The sequence below is a fragment of the Amblyomma americanum genome, chromosome 2 (genome assembly GCF_052857255.1).
Source record: "Amblyomma americanum isolate KBUSLIRL-KWMA chromosome 2, ASM5285725v1, whole genome shotgun sequence".
Taxonomy (NCBI): Eukaryota; Metazoa; Arthropoda; class Arachnida; order Ixodida; family Ixodidae; genus Amblyomma; species Amblyomma americanum.
In genome coordinates, this window is record NC_135498.1 from 152,576,180 (window position 1) to 152,590,526 (window position 14,347).

General features: G+C 50.6%; 1 protein-coding gene across 1 annotated transcript in view; it reads left to right on the forward strand.

The window, feature by feature from the left end:
- Positions 1-14,051, forward strand: part of LOC144119179 (uncharacterized) — a 34,963-nt gene extending 20,912 nt beyond the window's left edge. The window contains exon 5 of the mRNA XM_077651869.1: positions 13,758-14,051. Coding sequence (XP_077507995.1) covers positions 13,758-13,885 — 128 coding nt within the window. The 3' untranslated portion in view covers positions 13,886-14,051. The remainder of the gene's footprint in view (positions 1-13,757) is intronic.
- Positions 14,052-14,347: the final 296 nt, after the last annotated feature.

Genomic DNA, 14,347 nt, shown 5'->3' on the forward strand with positions numbered 1-14,347 from the left:
CTATCAGTAACTTAGAGCTGTCCTCTAGTTGTGCGCCCTACTATAGATCGCATAGAATACTCCAAATGCCTCAGTTCTACAAATACAGACTAAGCCTGGAAGTTTACCGCCAATACCGGTTGGATAAATCTACCTTTGAAACAAAATACCAAGAAAAAAGAAGTGTGTACGATTTAAGAAAAAGCATCATAGTCAAGCCCCGAGCTCGAACAAACTATGGACATCAAAGATTAAGCTGTCAGATAGCAGATTTATTAAACAACTATCCCGTCATTCACGACCTATTAACTGAAAATCTTTCATTAAGCAGGTTTAAGAAAACACTCAAGGGATTATTCTTAACGGAAGACTAGTGTGTTATGTTTTCATGTTTTTCTTCTTGTTTTCAATTTTATGTTCCATGCGCTTCAAGTTCGATAGTTTACATGTATTTTATGTTTGGAAGTGTTTTTTAACATGTATTGCTAGCAGAAGTTGCTGCACTTATTCTTGTACTCTGTTTCCTGTACATATTCTTGCACTGTAAAAAAAAAATATATATAATAAGGGGGTTGGGGGATACAGTTTCATCTAAGACATTTCTCTGCATGTAAACTCTGTTGAAACTCTGCATGAGTGTCAAACCGCTGCTTGCCACAGGGTGGCGTGACCTCGTCAGGCACTTTTCCGCCTTTTGTCACGTCCCCCAAGACAATAGTCTTGTATTATTGTCTTGAATAAAAAAAATGATTGATTGATTGATTGATCCTGTATTCTTCTACTTTCCCTCTTAACGCTAAGTCGTCAATGGGCTTCCGCTTTATTAGTTTATCCATTCCCTCTTCAAATCTTGGTTAATTCGAGACCTTACCATTCTGTGGTCAATACAACGCACCTTTTCGATTACCTCCACATACTGCACAATGCCATGATGAGTGCATAGTATGAAGTCAATTTCATTTTTAGTCTCATCATTGGGGCTCTTTCAGGTGTACTTCCTGTTCTCTCGTTTGCGGAAGAAGGTTTTCATAATCCGTAAATTATTTCTATCTCCGTACTCTACTAATAACTCTCTCCTTCTATTACTTGAACCTAGCCCGTAGTTGCCTACCGACTGGTTGCCAGCCTGCTTCTTGCCCACCCTCGCATTGAAGTCGCCCATCAGTACAGTGTACTGTGGTTTTACTTTGTTCATTGCCGATTCCACCGTCTTCATAGAAGCTTTCAACGATCTGTTCATGATGGCTGGAGGTAGGCGCGTAGGCGTGCACCACCTTCACCTTGTACCTCCTATAGAGCTTAATTACGATAGCTTCCTCCATCTCGTTCATACTATAGAGCTCCTCTATGTTGCCAGCTATACCCTAATTGATTAGAAATCCCACACCTAGTTCTCGTCTATCCGCTAATCCGCGATAGCACAATATGTGCCCGCCCTTTACTACTGTATATGCGTCACCAGTCCTTCTAACTTCACTGAGCCCTATGACATCCCATTTAATGTCCGCTAGTTCCTCGAACAGCACTGAAAGGCTTACCACACTGGATAAAGGTCTAGCGCTAAACGTTACCTCTTTGAGATTCCAATGGCGCCCTCTCCGCAGCGAGTGATTCCTAGCACCCTCCGCTGCGTCACAGGTGTGACGGGCGCCTTGATCAGTTGCTCCGCAGCCGCTGGGAACTGAGGGCCGAAGGTTAATTGGTTTCTTCATAGAAGGTTGTGGCCAAGTAATACACCAGAATGGCAGCCAGGCAGGTTCCTTCCTCCCTCCTCTATTTTGTTTTCCTCTCCCGATTCAGCCAGACCACACCGATAATTCCGATTACACAGTGCCCAATTTATTCACATCTATTCACAACTGCGGTGACACGACTCTGCTGTCGGGATGCGGCCTCTCGTCTCGGCATCCACGACCCGTCTGTCCAGTCCTTCTTGGTCGCCTCTCCTCTCTTCCCGGTCCTCCTCTCCAGCTTGCTCTCCCTAGTCCTTGCTTCCCCGCTGCTCCCTTCGGTCGGCTCCCTGGGAAGGCATCTTGAGCTGGTTCCCGTCGTTACGGTGGCGGTGCGCAGACCTTGGTCTTATCGGATGATGCCCCTGTAACTGCTGTTGGGGGGGGGGGGGGGGGGGGGTCTTTCGTCCGTCGCCGCTGGGCGGCAAGCGCACACACAGAAACACAAAGCGCCGCTTGTTTCTTGGGCGCGCCGAATCACCCGCGCATACACGCACGTGTACGTTAGGATGCGATAAGGCCCCGCGCCCGACACCTCTACCGCCACTGTGATGCGTACCTCCACAGAACGCATCACACTTCACACCACAACCGCACGCGGCTGGCGTCCCGCGATCCTCCCCCGGGCACCACGACACCATTAAATCAAAAGACTAGGGAACAGTGTTACCCCTTTCACCCCGCCCCCTTGCCAATGGAGCTGGTGCTATAAGCCTCGGCAGCTCGTCAGCGTTGGCGTCCCTATTTCCTGCCCACAATTCCCATCCCAAACGCCACGGTTAGCTCTAATTTAACCCCCTGCGGCGGAGGGCGCTCAATCGGTTCAATGCAATCGCCCTTACTGGTCGTCTGCCACGGCGCGTAGCTCCTGATGATTAGTGCGATTGGCCGTCCCCTGTCGTACGGCCTCTGACAGGGCGCCATCTGACACTCGCTACAATTTTCACCGCGCGTTCTCTCCATAGACCCTTCTGCGAAGCACAGCTTAGTCTTTCCGCCGCTCTGGTGACTTGCCCACTCAGTCTCATTCGCCAGTCGCGTAGTTTTCATTTGTTGCGACTCCCGCGACGCCATTTGCACACACGGTCGGCTCACTATCTCGCCTCCACTGTCAAGCAAAACTTCACCTGATACCGCATCATGAGCGTGGACTCTCGCGCGTTCACCAGTCTCCCTCGACGTAGCGCCGCCAGTTTGCTCGCGCCTGGGCTTTTCGCGCTCTGGGGCACTTGTATGCCTGCGGTACCCTCTTTCAGCATCAGCGCTACTGCTCTGGTCTACTGCGGTGACCGTTACAGCCGCAGCTGCGTCTCTGCGCTGCTCTTTGTTGTCACTATCCTCCTTCAGTGCAGTCACCACTTCTGACACGGCGGTTGCCCCTTCACACCGCTCCGGAGGTCTGACATCCTCGATGACCGCATCATCCCCGGATACTAGCCTGCTCGCTTCAGCACAGATATTTTCACTGCCAAACTTTTCATCAGTTTCCTTCAAATCATCAGAGCATTCCTCTGACACGTTGACACCTGCCTCCTGTTTCTCGATCGCGACCGCCTTGTCTTCACTCGAGCTTTCCAGTATCGCTCTCTGGCCTACCTCCTCTCTCACAATTGCGACCTCAGTGCCGCCACTCGAGCCTTCCGGTCTGCGGACTGCCTCTACCGCTCTCTGGCCTACCTCGAAATGCTCCGCGATGCCCGCCTCTTGTAATACACCGTCCACCGCCTCCCCGACCTTTCTCTCGTACTGCAATATTTCCGTTGCCAATTCTAGTTCTGAAATTTTCAATCTTAATTCCAACAACGCCATCTCATCGGCAAAATACAACACTGACCCTCCGCTGACGCGTGCTACCTCGGCGTTCGCAACCAGCTCCATCTGCCTCCCTCCTACTCGTCTGTTCCCGTCCTCCCCGCTCACACGACTGTCAAGGCGCGCTCACACTAGCGGGAAGCTTCCCGCACCGGCACAGCGTCAACGTCGACGCTGCCTCGCAGCTCCTCAGAATGACGCTCACACTGCGCGCGTTTTCTCGCTGCGGTTGTCTTGGAATGTGGAGAGAGGAGGCGCTGAGGGAGGACCCGTACGAGCAGAAAGAGAAGGGGATAGTCACGTGACACTAGAGAAGACTGGAAAGCGCACCCTGCTAGCTCCCCTCCCGTCGCCCTGGCAAAGCAGCCGCTGAGTGCCCGGCCGGCCGGCCGGCCGGACGGCCGGCCGGACGCGCGCAGCCTCCGCCTCCGCCGACGGGGTCACTGAACTGGGACCGACGTCACGGTTCACGGTCGGCGCCCATTGGCTATTCTGGTCACCGGCACGGGAAAAATAGGTACCGAACCCATCGCTCCGCGGGACGGCAGAGCACGCTGCCCGCGGGAGAAGAACCGGCTTGGGCGGGAAGCGGCAGGCGGAAAACGCCCGGCGTTGCGCGTTTTCCCGCTAATGTGAGCGCGCCTTCACAGTGCCCAGCGGAAGGACCTACAAGACACCAACTTGCTTCACTGTAGGATATGGCTTGGCCTGCTGGTCCACGCCCGAGATGGTCGCTCAGCTTGGGTTCTTTGTTGCCGTCTTGATGAGTCCCATGGCCGGTCCGCTTCCTGTCGGGAGATCCTGTTGACTGCGCCAGTCAGGCAGGTTCCTTCCTCCCTCCTCTATTTTGTTTTCCTCTCCTCCCGATTGAGCCAGACCACACTAAACTTTCCGATTACACGGTGCCTAATTTATTCACATCTATTCACAACTGCGGTGACACGACTCTGCTGTCGGGATGCGGCCTCTCGTCTCGGCATCCACGACCCGTCTGTCCAGTCCTTCATGGTCGCCTCCCCTCTCTTCCCGGTCCTCCTCTCCAGCTTGCTCTCCCTAGTCCTTGCTTCTCCGCTGCTACCTTCGGTCAGCTCCCTGGGAAGGCATCTTGAGCTGGTTCCCGTCGTTACGGTGGCGGCGCGCAGGCCTTTGTCTTATCGGATGATGCCCCCGTAACTGATGTTCGGGGGGGGGGGGGGGGTCTCTCGTCCGTCGCCGCTGGGCGGCAAGCACACACACAGAAACACAAAGCGCCGGCTGTTTCTTGGGCGCGCCGAATCACCCGCGCATACACGCACATGTATGTTAGGATGCGATAAGGCCGCGCGCCCGACAGTGGCCAAATCCTGTTCTTGTGAGGGAGTGCGTTGTCGGTTCTGGTCACTGAGATAAGACCGCACTCCAGGCCTTGATATGCAATCCCAGTAACACGCGAACAGATATGCGTCCTAAATGAGCTGTAGATTGAGTGATAAGGTGCTGTACTGTGGACAACATTGCTGATAAGAAAAAACACATGATGATGGTGAAGCACAAGCAATCTTGCACGGCATCTGTTGGAAGGGGATATTGACCATGACATCATTGCAATTGCAATAAATGGAGCCCATTGAGCTGTAGTAGGCAAGCAATGTGGATATGAGCACGACAGGCGAGTTAAGGACGTTTGAACTGAAATAAAAAGGAAAAAAACCTCGGCATCATATGTAATGCGGAATACAGACAACTGGAAGTTCATTAGCGTAATAATGCAGGCAGGGCACGAAAGTCAACTGGTGGGATGATGCAGAGCGGGCACTGAGGCGACTGGAGAAAATTTAAGGGAGCATGGAAGCAGATGCTGATTTCTGACTCGGCGATTGGAGCTGATTAAGCAGCCCTTTTTGTGTTGCTTATGATGATGATGGTATGCATCTTTGTTAACACTGCTAGCCCAATATTGTTCTCGCAGGACGGTAATCTCGGACATTCACTATTGCAGGCGTTAAAAGAATAATAGTCATCAATCCACACTGAGAGTAGGCTTGTTTTTATGAATTGTGTTATAGCCCTTTTCAAATTTAGGCCGTAGAAAAAATACAAAGATGTTCCCAAAATATAACGCATCTGTGCATAGCTTTAATAGGTTTACAAAATCGATTTAATTTGGCTGCATCATCCGCACTCATGCTGGCGTTGTGTAACCAGGGCGTAGAGAAAACAATTGCCTGTGTGCACTAAAATCTTTGATGGAATGCAAAATGCACGTCTACCCCACAGAACAGGTACCACGCAGGAAGCGAAATTCCTGCTGCATTTTCACTGAACGTCTTGAAACAATACTCCATGGTTTCGTTTACGAAGAGCAAAGTGTTAAAGTTAATTGCAGACACTTAGCAAACATTCGATTTAAAGAGGAGATTGCTCTGATAAACAAACCGAAGAATAAAATGCAGCGTACGAAAAGGTGCCAGTTCAGAGAAGGCGTGAATGATAGTAATGCTGAAAAGTCAGTGATAGGAGGAAAGCTTCAGTTCATGAAGTAAAATATTCCAAACATGTGAAAGTGCATCTAAGTATACATATTAGATACAGCATATCTAACCCAAAGAGAGGTATACACGAAAGAAGAAAATCTGACTCCCACCGTGAATGTTTCAACGGCACAATCCTTGTATTTTGAGCAAAAGGTGGTTAGACACTGCATCCCGCAACTACTCACTTTCGGTACTATTGGCGCGGAAAGCAAAACACCTTAAAGTAGAATGGCGTGTGCCTGAGCGAGCTACGGGAACGGCAATAATCAGGGTAAAGTAAAGGACACAGACAGGACAGCTTAGTGGAAAGCACGATAAAGCGAGTCGGTTCCCTGGTAGAGTAACTGGAATAAAGTGAAGTTTGGAAGGGCGTGAAATACGGAGACCAGATATCCGGCAATCCGTTGAAGCAAGATATGGGACAGCGAGAGAGAGAGAGAAAGAGAAAGACAAACAGAAAGGCAGGGAGGTTAACTTGTTTAAGGTCAACAACAACAATAACTAGGCAGCGCCCGGTATGCTACCCTACACGTGGGAAGGGGAACAGAGGGAGAGATAGAAAGGGGAGAAAACAAAGGGAGATTATCACTTTTTCACATGTCGGTTGGTCATTACTTGAAGGGTACACAGGGCACACACTTATAGTTCACAAGCTTGCACTCAGTCCTGAGTCTTTCAAGCACTTGAAAAGTGCCTCCAAGGCTGTCCTCTGCGATGAAGGCTTACTCCAAGGACCCAGAATCTTGGCTTTAGTAATGGGCCGAGGATCTAAACAGCGGAGTATTACAGCCAGGAGTGCACGCTCACGCTGAAACCGAGGGCAGTTACAAAGGTGTTCTATAGTTTCGTCGCACCCACAGATCTCACACGCAGGAGAGCCTGCCATTGCGATTAAGTGAGAGTAGACATTTGTGAACGCCACCCCCAGCCACAGCCGACACAACAGCGTAGCATCGCAGTGGGAGAGGCCGGACGGAGGACTGAGTTTTAAATGCGCGCTCACATTAGCGGGAAAACGCGCAACGCAGGGCGTTTTCCGCGTGCCGCTTCCCGCCCAAGCAGGTTTTTCTCCCGCGGACAGCCTGCTGTGCCAATGGGCGCCGACCGTGAACCGTGACGTCGGTCCCAGTTCAGTGACCCCGTCGGCGGAGGCGGAGGCTGCGCGCGTCCGGCCGGCCGGCCGGGCACTCGGCGGCTGCTTTGCCAGGGCGACGGGAGGGGAGCTAGCAGACGATCAAGACGACGACGCGAGAAAAGGGTGCGCTTTCCAGTCTTCTGTAGTGTCACGTGACTATCTCCTTCTCTTTCTGCTCGTTCGGGTCCTCCCTCAGCGCCTCCTCTCTCCACATTCCAAGACAACCGCCGCGAGAAAACGCGCGCAGTGTGAGCGTCATTCTGAGGAGCTGCGAGGCAGCGTCGACGTTGACGCTGTGCCGGTGCGGGACGCTTCCCGCTAGTGTGAGCGCGCCTTAAGGGGTCTAGGCGGCGCAGACGGCATGTGGAGTTGCTAATAGAGGACCATGACGCTAAAAGCTCTCTTCGGCCAAGCATTCGCAGATGTCTTGCTGCGTCGGCTCTTGTCAACGGTATCTGGACAGTGTTGTCACTGCTGTGAGCCGCTCGAGCTGCAGCGTCAGCTGCGTCGTTCCGACAATGCCAGAGTGTCCCGGTATCCACTGGAGGACGAGTCATGACCCTCTTCCTGCGCCTGGTGTTGGAGATTTTTTAATTCAGCTACGAGTTGATCGTGATCGCCATGGCGTAAAGCAGAATCAAGACACTGTAGGGCTGCTTTTGAGTCGCAGAACACAGCCCATTTGTGCAGTGTTTGTGCACCGATGTACTGCACCGCCGCACGAAGAGCGGCCAATTCTGACCCGGTGGAGGTTGTCCGATGGGAAGTTTGCTGAATAATACTGGTCTGTCTCGTAGGATTGACCAAGGCGTGGGTAGAACTATTACCTGAGACCAAACCATCTGTATACACATGAGTGCGGTCACCATATGCGGCGTGGAGTAGGTAGAGTTTAATGGCCGGTGTCGATAAGTTCGATTTTTTCGTTATTCTCGGAATTGTAAGGCGCACGCATAGCTCCCGCAGAACCCACAGCGCAGAGGAAGGCCGTGCTGCCGGGGTGAACTGTGATGGGATGGACGACTGGTGAGCTCTTATAACATTTGAAAACGCTGCCTATGGTCTTTGATCCGCCACTGACACGAGGTGGTGCTGGGGAATCCTTGTTAGATGCCGTATGTGGATCCGCAGGGTGTCAAGGGTTATATACGTTCAGAGTGGGTAGTCCTGGGCGATTTCAATGGCAGCAACTGTTGCTGCGCTGCGAGGGAGACCCAGGCATGTGCAAAGTGCCTGACCTTGTATAGTGAGGAGGGCACGCAAATTCGTCTTACATATGCTTGAAAGCACTGGTGCACTATACGGCAAAAATCCCGAAAAGAGTGCTCTGTAGAGTTGCAGCTTTGATAGAATCGACAAGCCCCGTGATTTGCAGCCAAGAAATCTGAGCAGGTGTGAGATTGAGATTAGCTTTTTCTTTACAATGCTGCAATGCGGGCTCCATGATAAATTACGATCTACAACAATTCCTAAAGCGATGAGATGCACGATAGGCAATGACATGGCCGTCAATAGTTAGCGGATAACAATTCATACTTTTGCGCGTAAATACCACTATAGCGCGCTTATCGGCTGACACGCTCAGACCTTGCTCTCGGAGATAAAAGGAAGTTATGGTTGCTGCCCTCTGAAGTCTTGCTCGCACCTGGAGACGCGTCACAGAGGAGGCCCAGATGGAGATGTCATCGGCATTCATAGATATATGAACTGTATTAGGTAGGTACTCCTGGAGTATAATAAGTGTTAGATTAAACAAAGTAGGACTGAGCACTCCGCCCTGGGGCACGCCCCGGTAGGTGTAATGCACGGGTGTGGAGCCATCTTTACACATAATAAAAATGTATTTTGGTCAGATAGCTTTGGATCCACCTACACATCCATCCACCGATTCCGACAGCCTCTAGCGCATCAAGGATGGCCTCATGTGTAGAGTTATTGTATGAACCTTTGGCATCAAGAAAAAGTGCCGCGCACATGCGCTTCTGGCGTTTCTGTTGCTGTACTGTGGACACAAGATCAATGACGTTGTCTACAGAGGAGCGACCCCGTCGGAAACCCGCCATGGCATTAGGATACACGTTATTGGGCTCAAGGTACCACTCAAGACGAGCCAGAAGCATTCTTTCCATGACTTCCCACACAACTGGTCAAAGCTATTCGCCTGTATGATGACAGGTTGAGCGGGTATTTCCCTGTTTTTAGTAATGGTATCATGCGACTCGATTTCCACTGGGGAGGAAAAACTCCGTCTCAGTTCACGAGTGGTTGTAAAGGCTGAGTAGCTCTCTACACTCGTCGTGGCCAAGGTGGCACAGCGCAGCATATGTAATGCCGTCTGGACCTGGTGCAGACGAACGCTTAATTTCTGCAAGGGCAGCATCAAGTTTCTCACTGCACCTGCGATTTCCCTGCAGAAGTCAGTTGAAACTTCAATCTGGGGACGGTTTTGATATAGAGCCAACGCATAGAAAGGCTGTCTTTGCTGAGAAAGCATTCGAAGACCCCGCACTGTCCGCCAAATGAGGGACATGGGCTTTCGAGGATCCAGAGATTGACAGAAGGACTTCCAGCGCTCTTCCGCCAGCGTGTTCATTCGTCGCTTTATTTTCCTCTGCAAACGACGCGCCTCTCTGAGGTCCCTTACGCATTTGGTCCGTCTGTAACGTCTTTCTGCACGCCGACGAATAGCACGTAGGTGATCTAATTCGATATCAAATTCGGTGCGCATTCTAGATGACGTGAGGAAGCCTCTAGCAGCCTTCATTGCTGTTGCTATAATGTCCTCCAAACTGGAAGTGGGGCCTCTTTGCACGCCTCTTCCATTCGAGTTTTAAATGCCGTCCAATCGATGTGCGCGTGTTTAGCTGGGCCGGACGCCCCAAGACCTGGAATCTTGAGGTAGGTGGGTATGTGGTCACTCCCGTGGGTCTCCACATTGCAAAACCACTGGACAGGCCGGCGCAGAGACCGTGAAACTAGCGTCAGCTCTAGGGAACTGCTGTATGAACTGCCTCGCAGGTGTGTCGGGCTGCCGTCATTAATTACGTAAAGTTCCTTTTCTGTAGCAAATAAGGCCAGATTCCTCCCTCTGGCGTTGACTCTAGGACTTCCCCACAGTTGGTGTTGGGCGTTGAAATCTCCGCTAATATTCCAAGGAGCCCGGGTTACCTCCATAATTCTCTTCAACCTCTCGCAGTCCAATTGAGAGGAGAGAGAAACATACGCCGCAATCAGTGTGAACTCTATGGATCCTTTTTTGACAATGAAACACACGTACTGATTGCCATTGTGGGGTTGAACTGGGCAGCAAACGTGCGTTATGTCGGTGCGGATGTAGACCAGAACTTTGCTGCGCTCCCCGCATGTCGTAGCAAAGAAGGGCTCGTACCCGGAAAACCTGATTGCTTGGGATAAGTTATGTTCACAGATTACTTATATCGGGACGCGGTTGTTGAAAACATATTGCTGAAAACTTGCGATTCGGGACTTTAGGCATCTTGCGTTGCACTGAAAAACCGCAGCGCCCCTGACTTCCTTACGAAGCGTGGGAAGCATGCCAGCCATTCTGTTTTAATAATCTTGTAGTGCTTGAACCAGAGAGTCCAGCACCAGTAAGACGCTTCGGGCGGTTGACGATTGCAGGGCCTGTATCAGAGGGCGAATGGCGCTGACCACCGTCCTGAGGATCACGAGGGCTTGGCGATCTTGATCTGGGAGCCCTTCTCTAACGACAAGTGAGCTCGGCGATGGGAGCTTGCGCTGAGGAGGCTCAGCAGGATGTAACGGCGGAAGGGCTAGCCAAGCATCCGCACACGAAGAGGTCTGATTATCCTTGGCGATATTTCGCGCACTGGACACACTTGGACGTGGCGGCACGGGAGGAGGTTGAGATGGAGGTGCCGTGGGCGCGTCGTTGTGGTTGCTTTTTGCAATAGACTTTCTTGAGTTATTCTTGCGGCGAGAACGCCTTTTTCGAACAGTCGCGGCAGCTTCACGGTGCGTATAATTGTCCCGGATCATTCGCTTCAGAACGACACGCTCGTTTTTTATGCGCGGACAATTCTTAGATTCGGCGTCATGAGGCCCGTTGCAGTTGGAACACTTCAACACTCGTGCATTGCAAGACTCAGCGCTGTGAGCTCCGGCACAAGGGGAGCACACTCGTGTTGTCGCAGACCCCGCACACATGACCCAGTTTCAAACATTTGTGGCATTGCAGGGGTTTCGGAATAAATGGCCGCACGGCCTGACGGAAATGGCCCACCTTCACGTGTGATGGAAGGCTGTAACCTTGGAATAAAATCTTCACACAACGGGAATCGCCCAAACGTGATACCGTAGAATTACGGTGCCTTCAGTTGCCGGCCTCACGAGTATGGGCAAATCATCTGGCGTGATAGCCTCGTCGACATCATAGATTACGCCGGAAGAGGTCTCATTCCCGCCGAGCGGGATAACAGTGCGTACTGATAAACCGCCGAGCTGAGTTATGGCCCGCACTGGTTCCAGCGCAGCCGCATGGTGGACATCAACGGCAACAATGTTCTTCCGCGCATTCACTCGAACGCCTTTGATTTCGTTAGGCACGAGGGCCTCGAGTTCTACAGAGGCGACTTGTCTGTTAAGCCACCTCATGTTGTCGATTGGCTGCGCAGGAAAGACGAGGATGGTGTGTGCCGGTGTGTCGCCACTTGTTTTCGCAGTGGACTCACTGGATGACAATCTGGCTCTTAAAAGTCTTCTCTTGGTCTTCCGGCTGAGGTAAGTCTCAAAGCCGTCCTCACTGTCATGGCGTCAATGCTACCGAGGTCGCTCGGACGGCTGCACCGCTTCCTCGACGAGCTCGAGGAGGAGGCCGCCAGGCCATTCGGATGCCCAGGAGGGTTCAGATGCATCGCCGTATGACGGGGTACGGCATCCCCGCACGAAATATGCACGCGAAAACACAGAAAAAAGCTGGAGACTGACTGAAAGCGTTCCACAAGGATGCAGTTCGTCGTCTTCTTCATGGGACACCAAGAAAATTACAATAACACCGGGGGTGAAAGGCGACCGCTGTGGACACAAGAAAAAAATTTGTTGGGACAGTCTGGTCGCATGTGTGGCAGGGTAATCAGTTGGGGGAGTGCGGGATAGATGTGCTTCATTTAAAGCGTCCTGGATGACGTTGACGAGGCAGGCATCAAAGAGATGGCCCTAGAGATAGGCACTCTAACTTCTTCCTGCTAATAAGCTTGCTTTTTGCATTTTATAGCGTTGGCTCTTATCAGCTCATTCCTTTGGAGTTTTTTTTAAGAACTAAACTTAATAATAATTGGTTTTTGGTGGAAAGGAAATGGCGCAGTATCTGTCTCATATATCTTTGGACACCTGAACCGCGCCGTAAGGGAAGGGATAAAGGAGGGAGTGAAAGAAGAAAGGAGGAATAGGTGCCGTAGTGGAGGGCTCCGGAATAATTTCGACCACCTGGGGATCTTTAACGTGCACTGACATCGCACAAGAAGAAGAAGAACTAAACTTCAAACTTCAGTTTCGCGACATCGTCTTCGCAATCGGCGTCTGCAGCGTCACTTGCGACATGTCATCTGCCTCGGCTGGCAGGTGGCAAAATGGACTGAGCGAAATCCCTACCTGCCTTTTTATTGGTTAGGAGGGAGAAAGAAAGGGGAAGACGGAGAGAGTGGAAAGCGATGGAAGGCTTAGTAGCTTGAGCTTCCGCCTCTGCTGCGAGGTGGTAGGTTCTATCCCCAACGAAACCCACCCCAGAGCATTAGTGCAGTCCTGGGCAATTCCAAATTCACAACCGGATGCATGAATTTGAGAGAAAAAAAAAACATGTTTGTAAAAAATTCTTTGCTTTCCCTCTCGAGCTAACATTCAAACATTATCGTTACGGGCTCGCAAACTTCCTGTAAATTTTTGCTTCAGTTTTGTCATTTTCAGCCCATAATTATCCGTGTTCGATGTTAGAACACGTCTGCCTATACTTCCTACATTTTTCGAGCCGATACTTTTCCAAAAAAAAATACGCTCTGGGACGTTAAACCCTCATAAACCAAACCAAACATTTCGAAAATTAATTTTGAGGGCCCTAGCCCTCACATAAAATCCCTCCGTCACAGTTTCAAGGTACCAGGAAGCGTGTAAAAACTGCGGCGTTCAAAATATGCATGCGCATTGTAGTCATGACTACTACAGCTGCCCCTGACATAAATCTTGATGTTCGACAAATAAACCAATATACCCATAATGAAACGTAGCAACAAAATGATGATAACATTTATTGTACCCCTTGTTACATGAACGATGTTCAAGGGAAAAGAAGCGCAATAATAAAAACAGTATCTTACTATAATTTACTCTATGCGCAATTAACGAGCACATAGCAAAGTAAGAAAAGCAGCCGTGCGTCCAGAAATTCTATCGCAAAAAGTAAAAGCGGTATCAGAGATATTGAACAAGACCTACTCAAACACATTGGGTGGGTAGAATGGGTAAATAATCGTTTCGTTTCGTTTGAAATTCGTTGCCCCGTGCAAGTGCACAGAAGCGCTGAATATACCAAATGGACCTCCTTTTCATTCGCAGGTGCCGGATGCAGCATGTGGGTTCCAGAGCGCTCACTGCAAGTCAAGCACCAGTGCTGCGACTTTATTTTTGAACTCCTGTGTGAGTCCAGCTCCGTCTATCAGATCTACGACGAGAGTTGTCAGTGAACATGCAGCAAGTTTAACAGGACCCACAAAACAGAAAATGCCGCGAAAGTGCTGTAGTTGAGCATGCAGAAATTTTGCATCATACCCGCTCAAAATACCAAAATTGTTGCACTTTGTCGCACCAATTGAACAATGCAGCGTAAAAAATTCTCTAATAAATGTTGGCCTGAAGAAGTCGTTTTTTAAATTTGTGTTTTATGTAATTGATAATGCTTGCAGGAGTAGGTAACGGAGTAGCCAGTCGGCCTTTATCGAGTGTCGTGCACTTATCTGCCAAAAGGCAGATAATGCTCTGCAGTCTAGCCTTCTCCGGCATTGATCGCAAGCATATAAGAAAAAGTATTGTGACATTCCGTGTGTGCTACGAGGATCCACGTTCGACGGCGCGGCGTAGACGGAGACCCGTGACAGCGGCATCATCAATTACCCAGCCATGCTCTTTGAGTGACGACCAGAAAAACC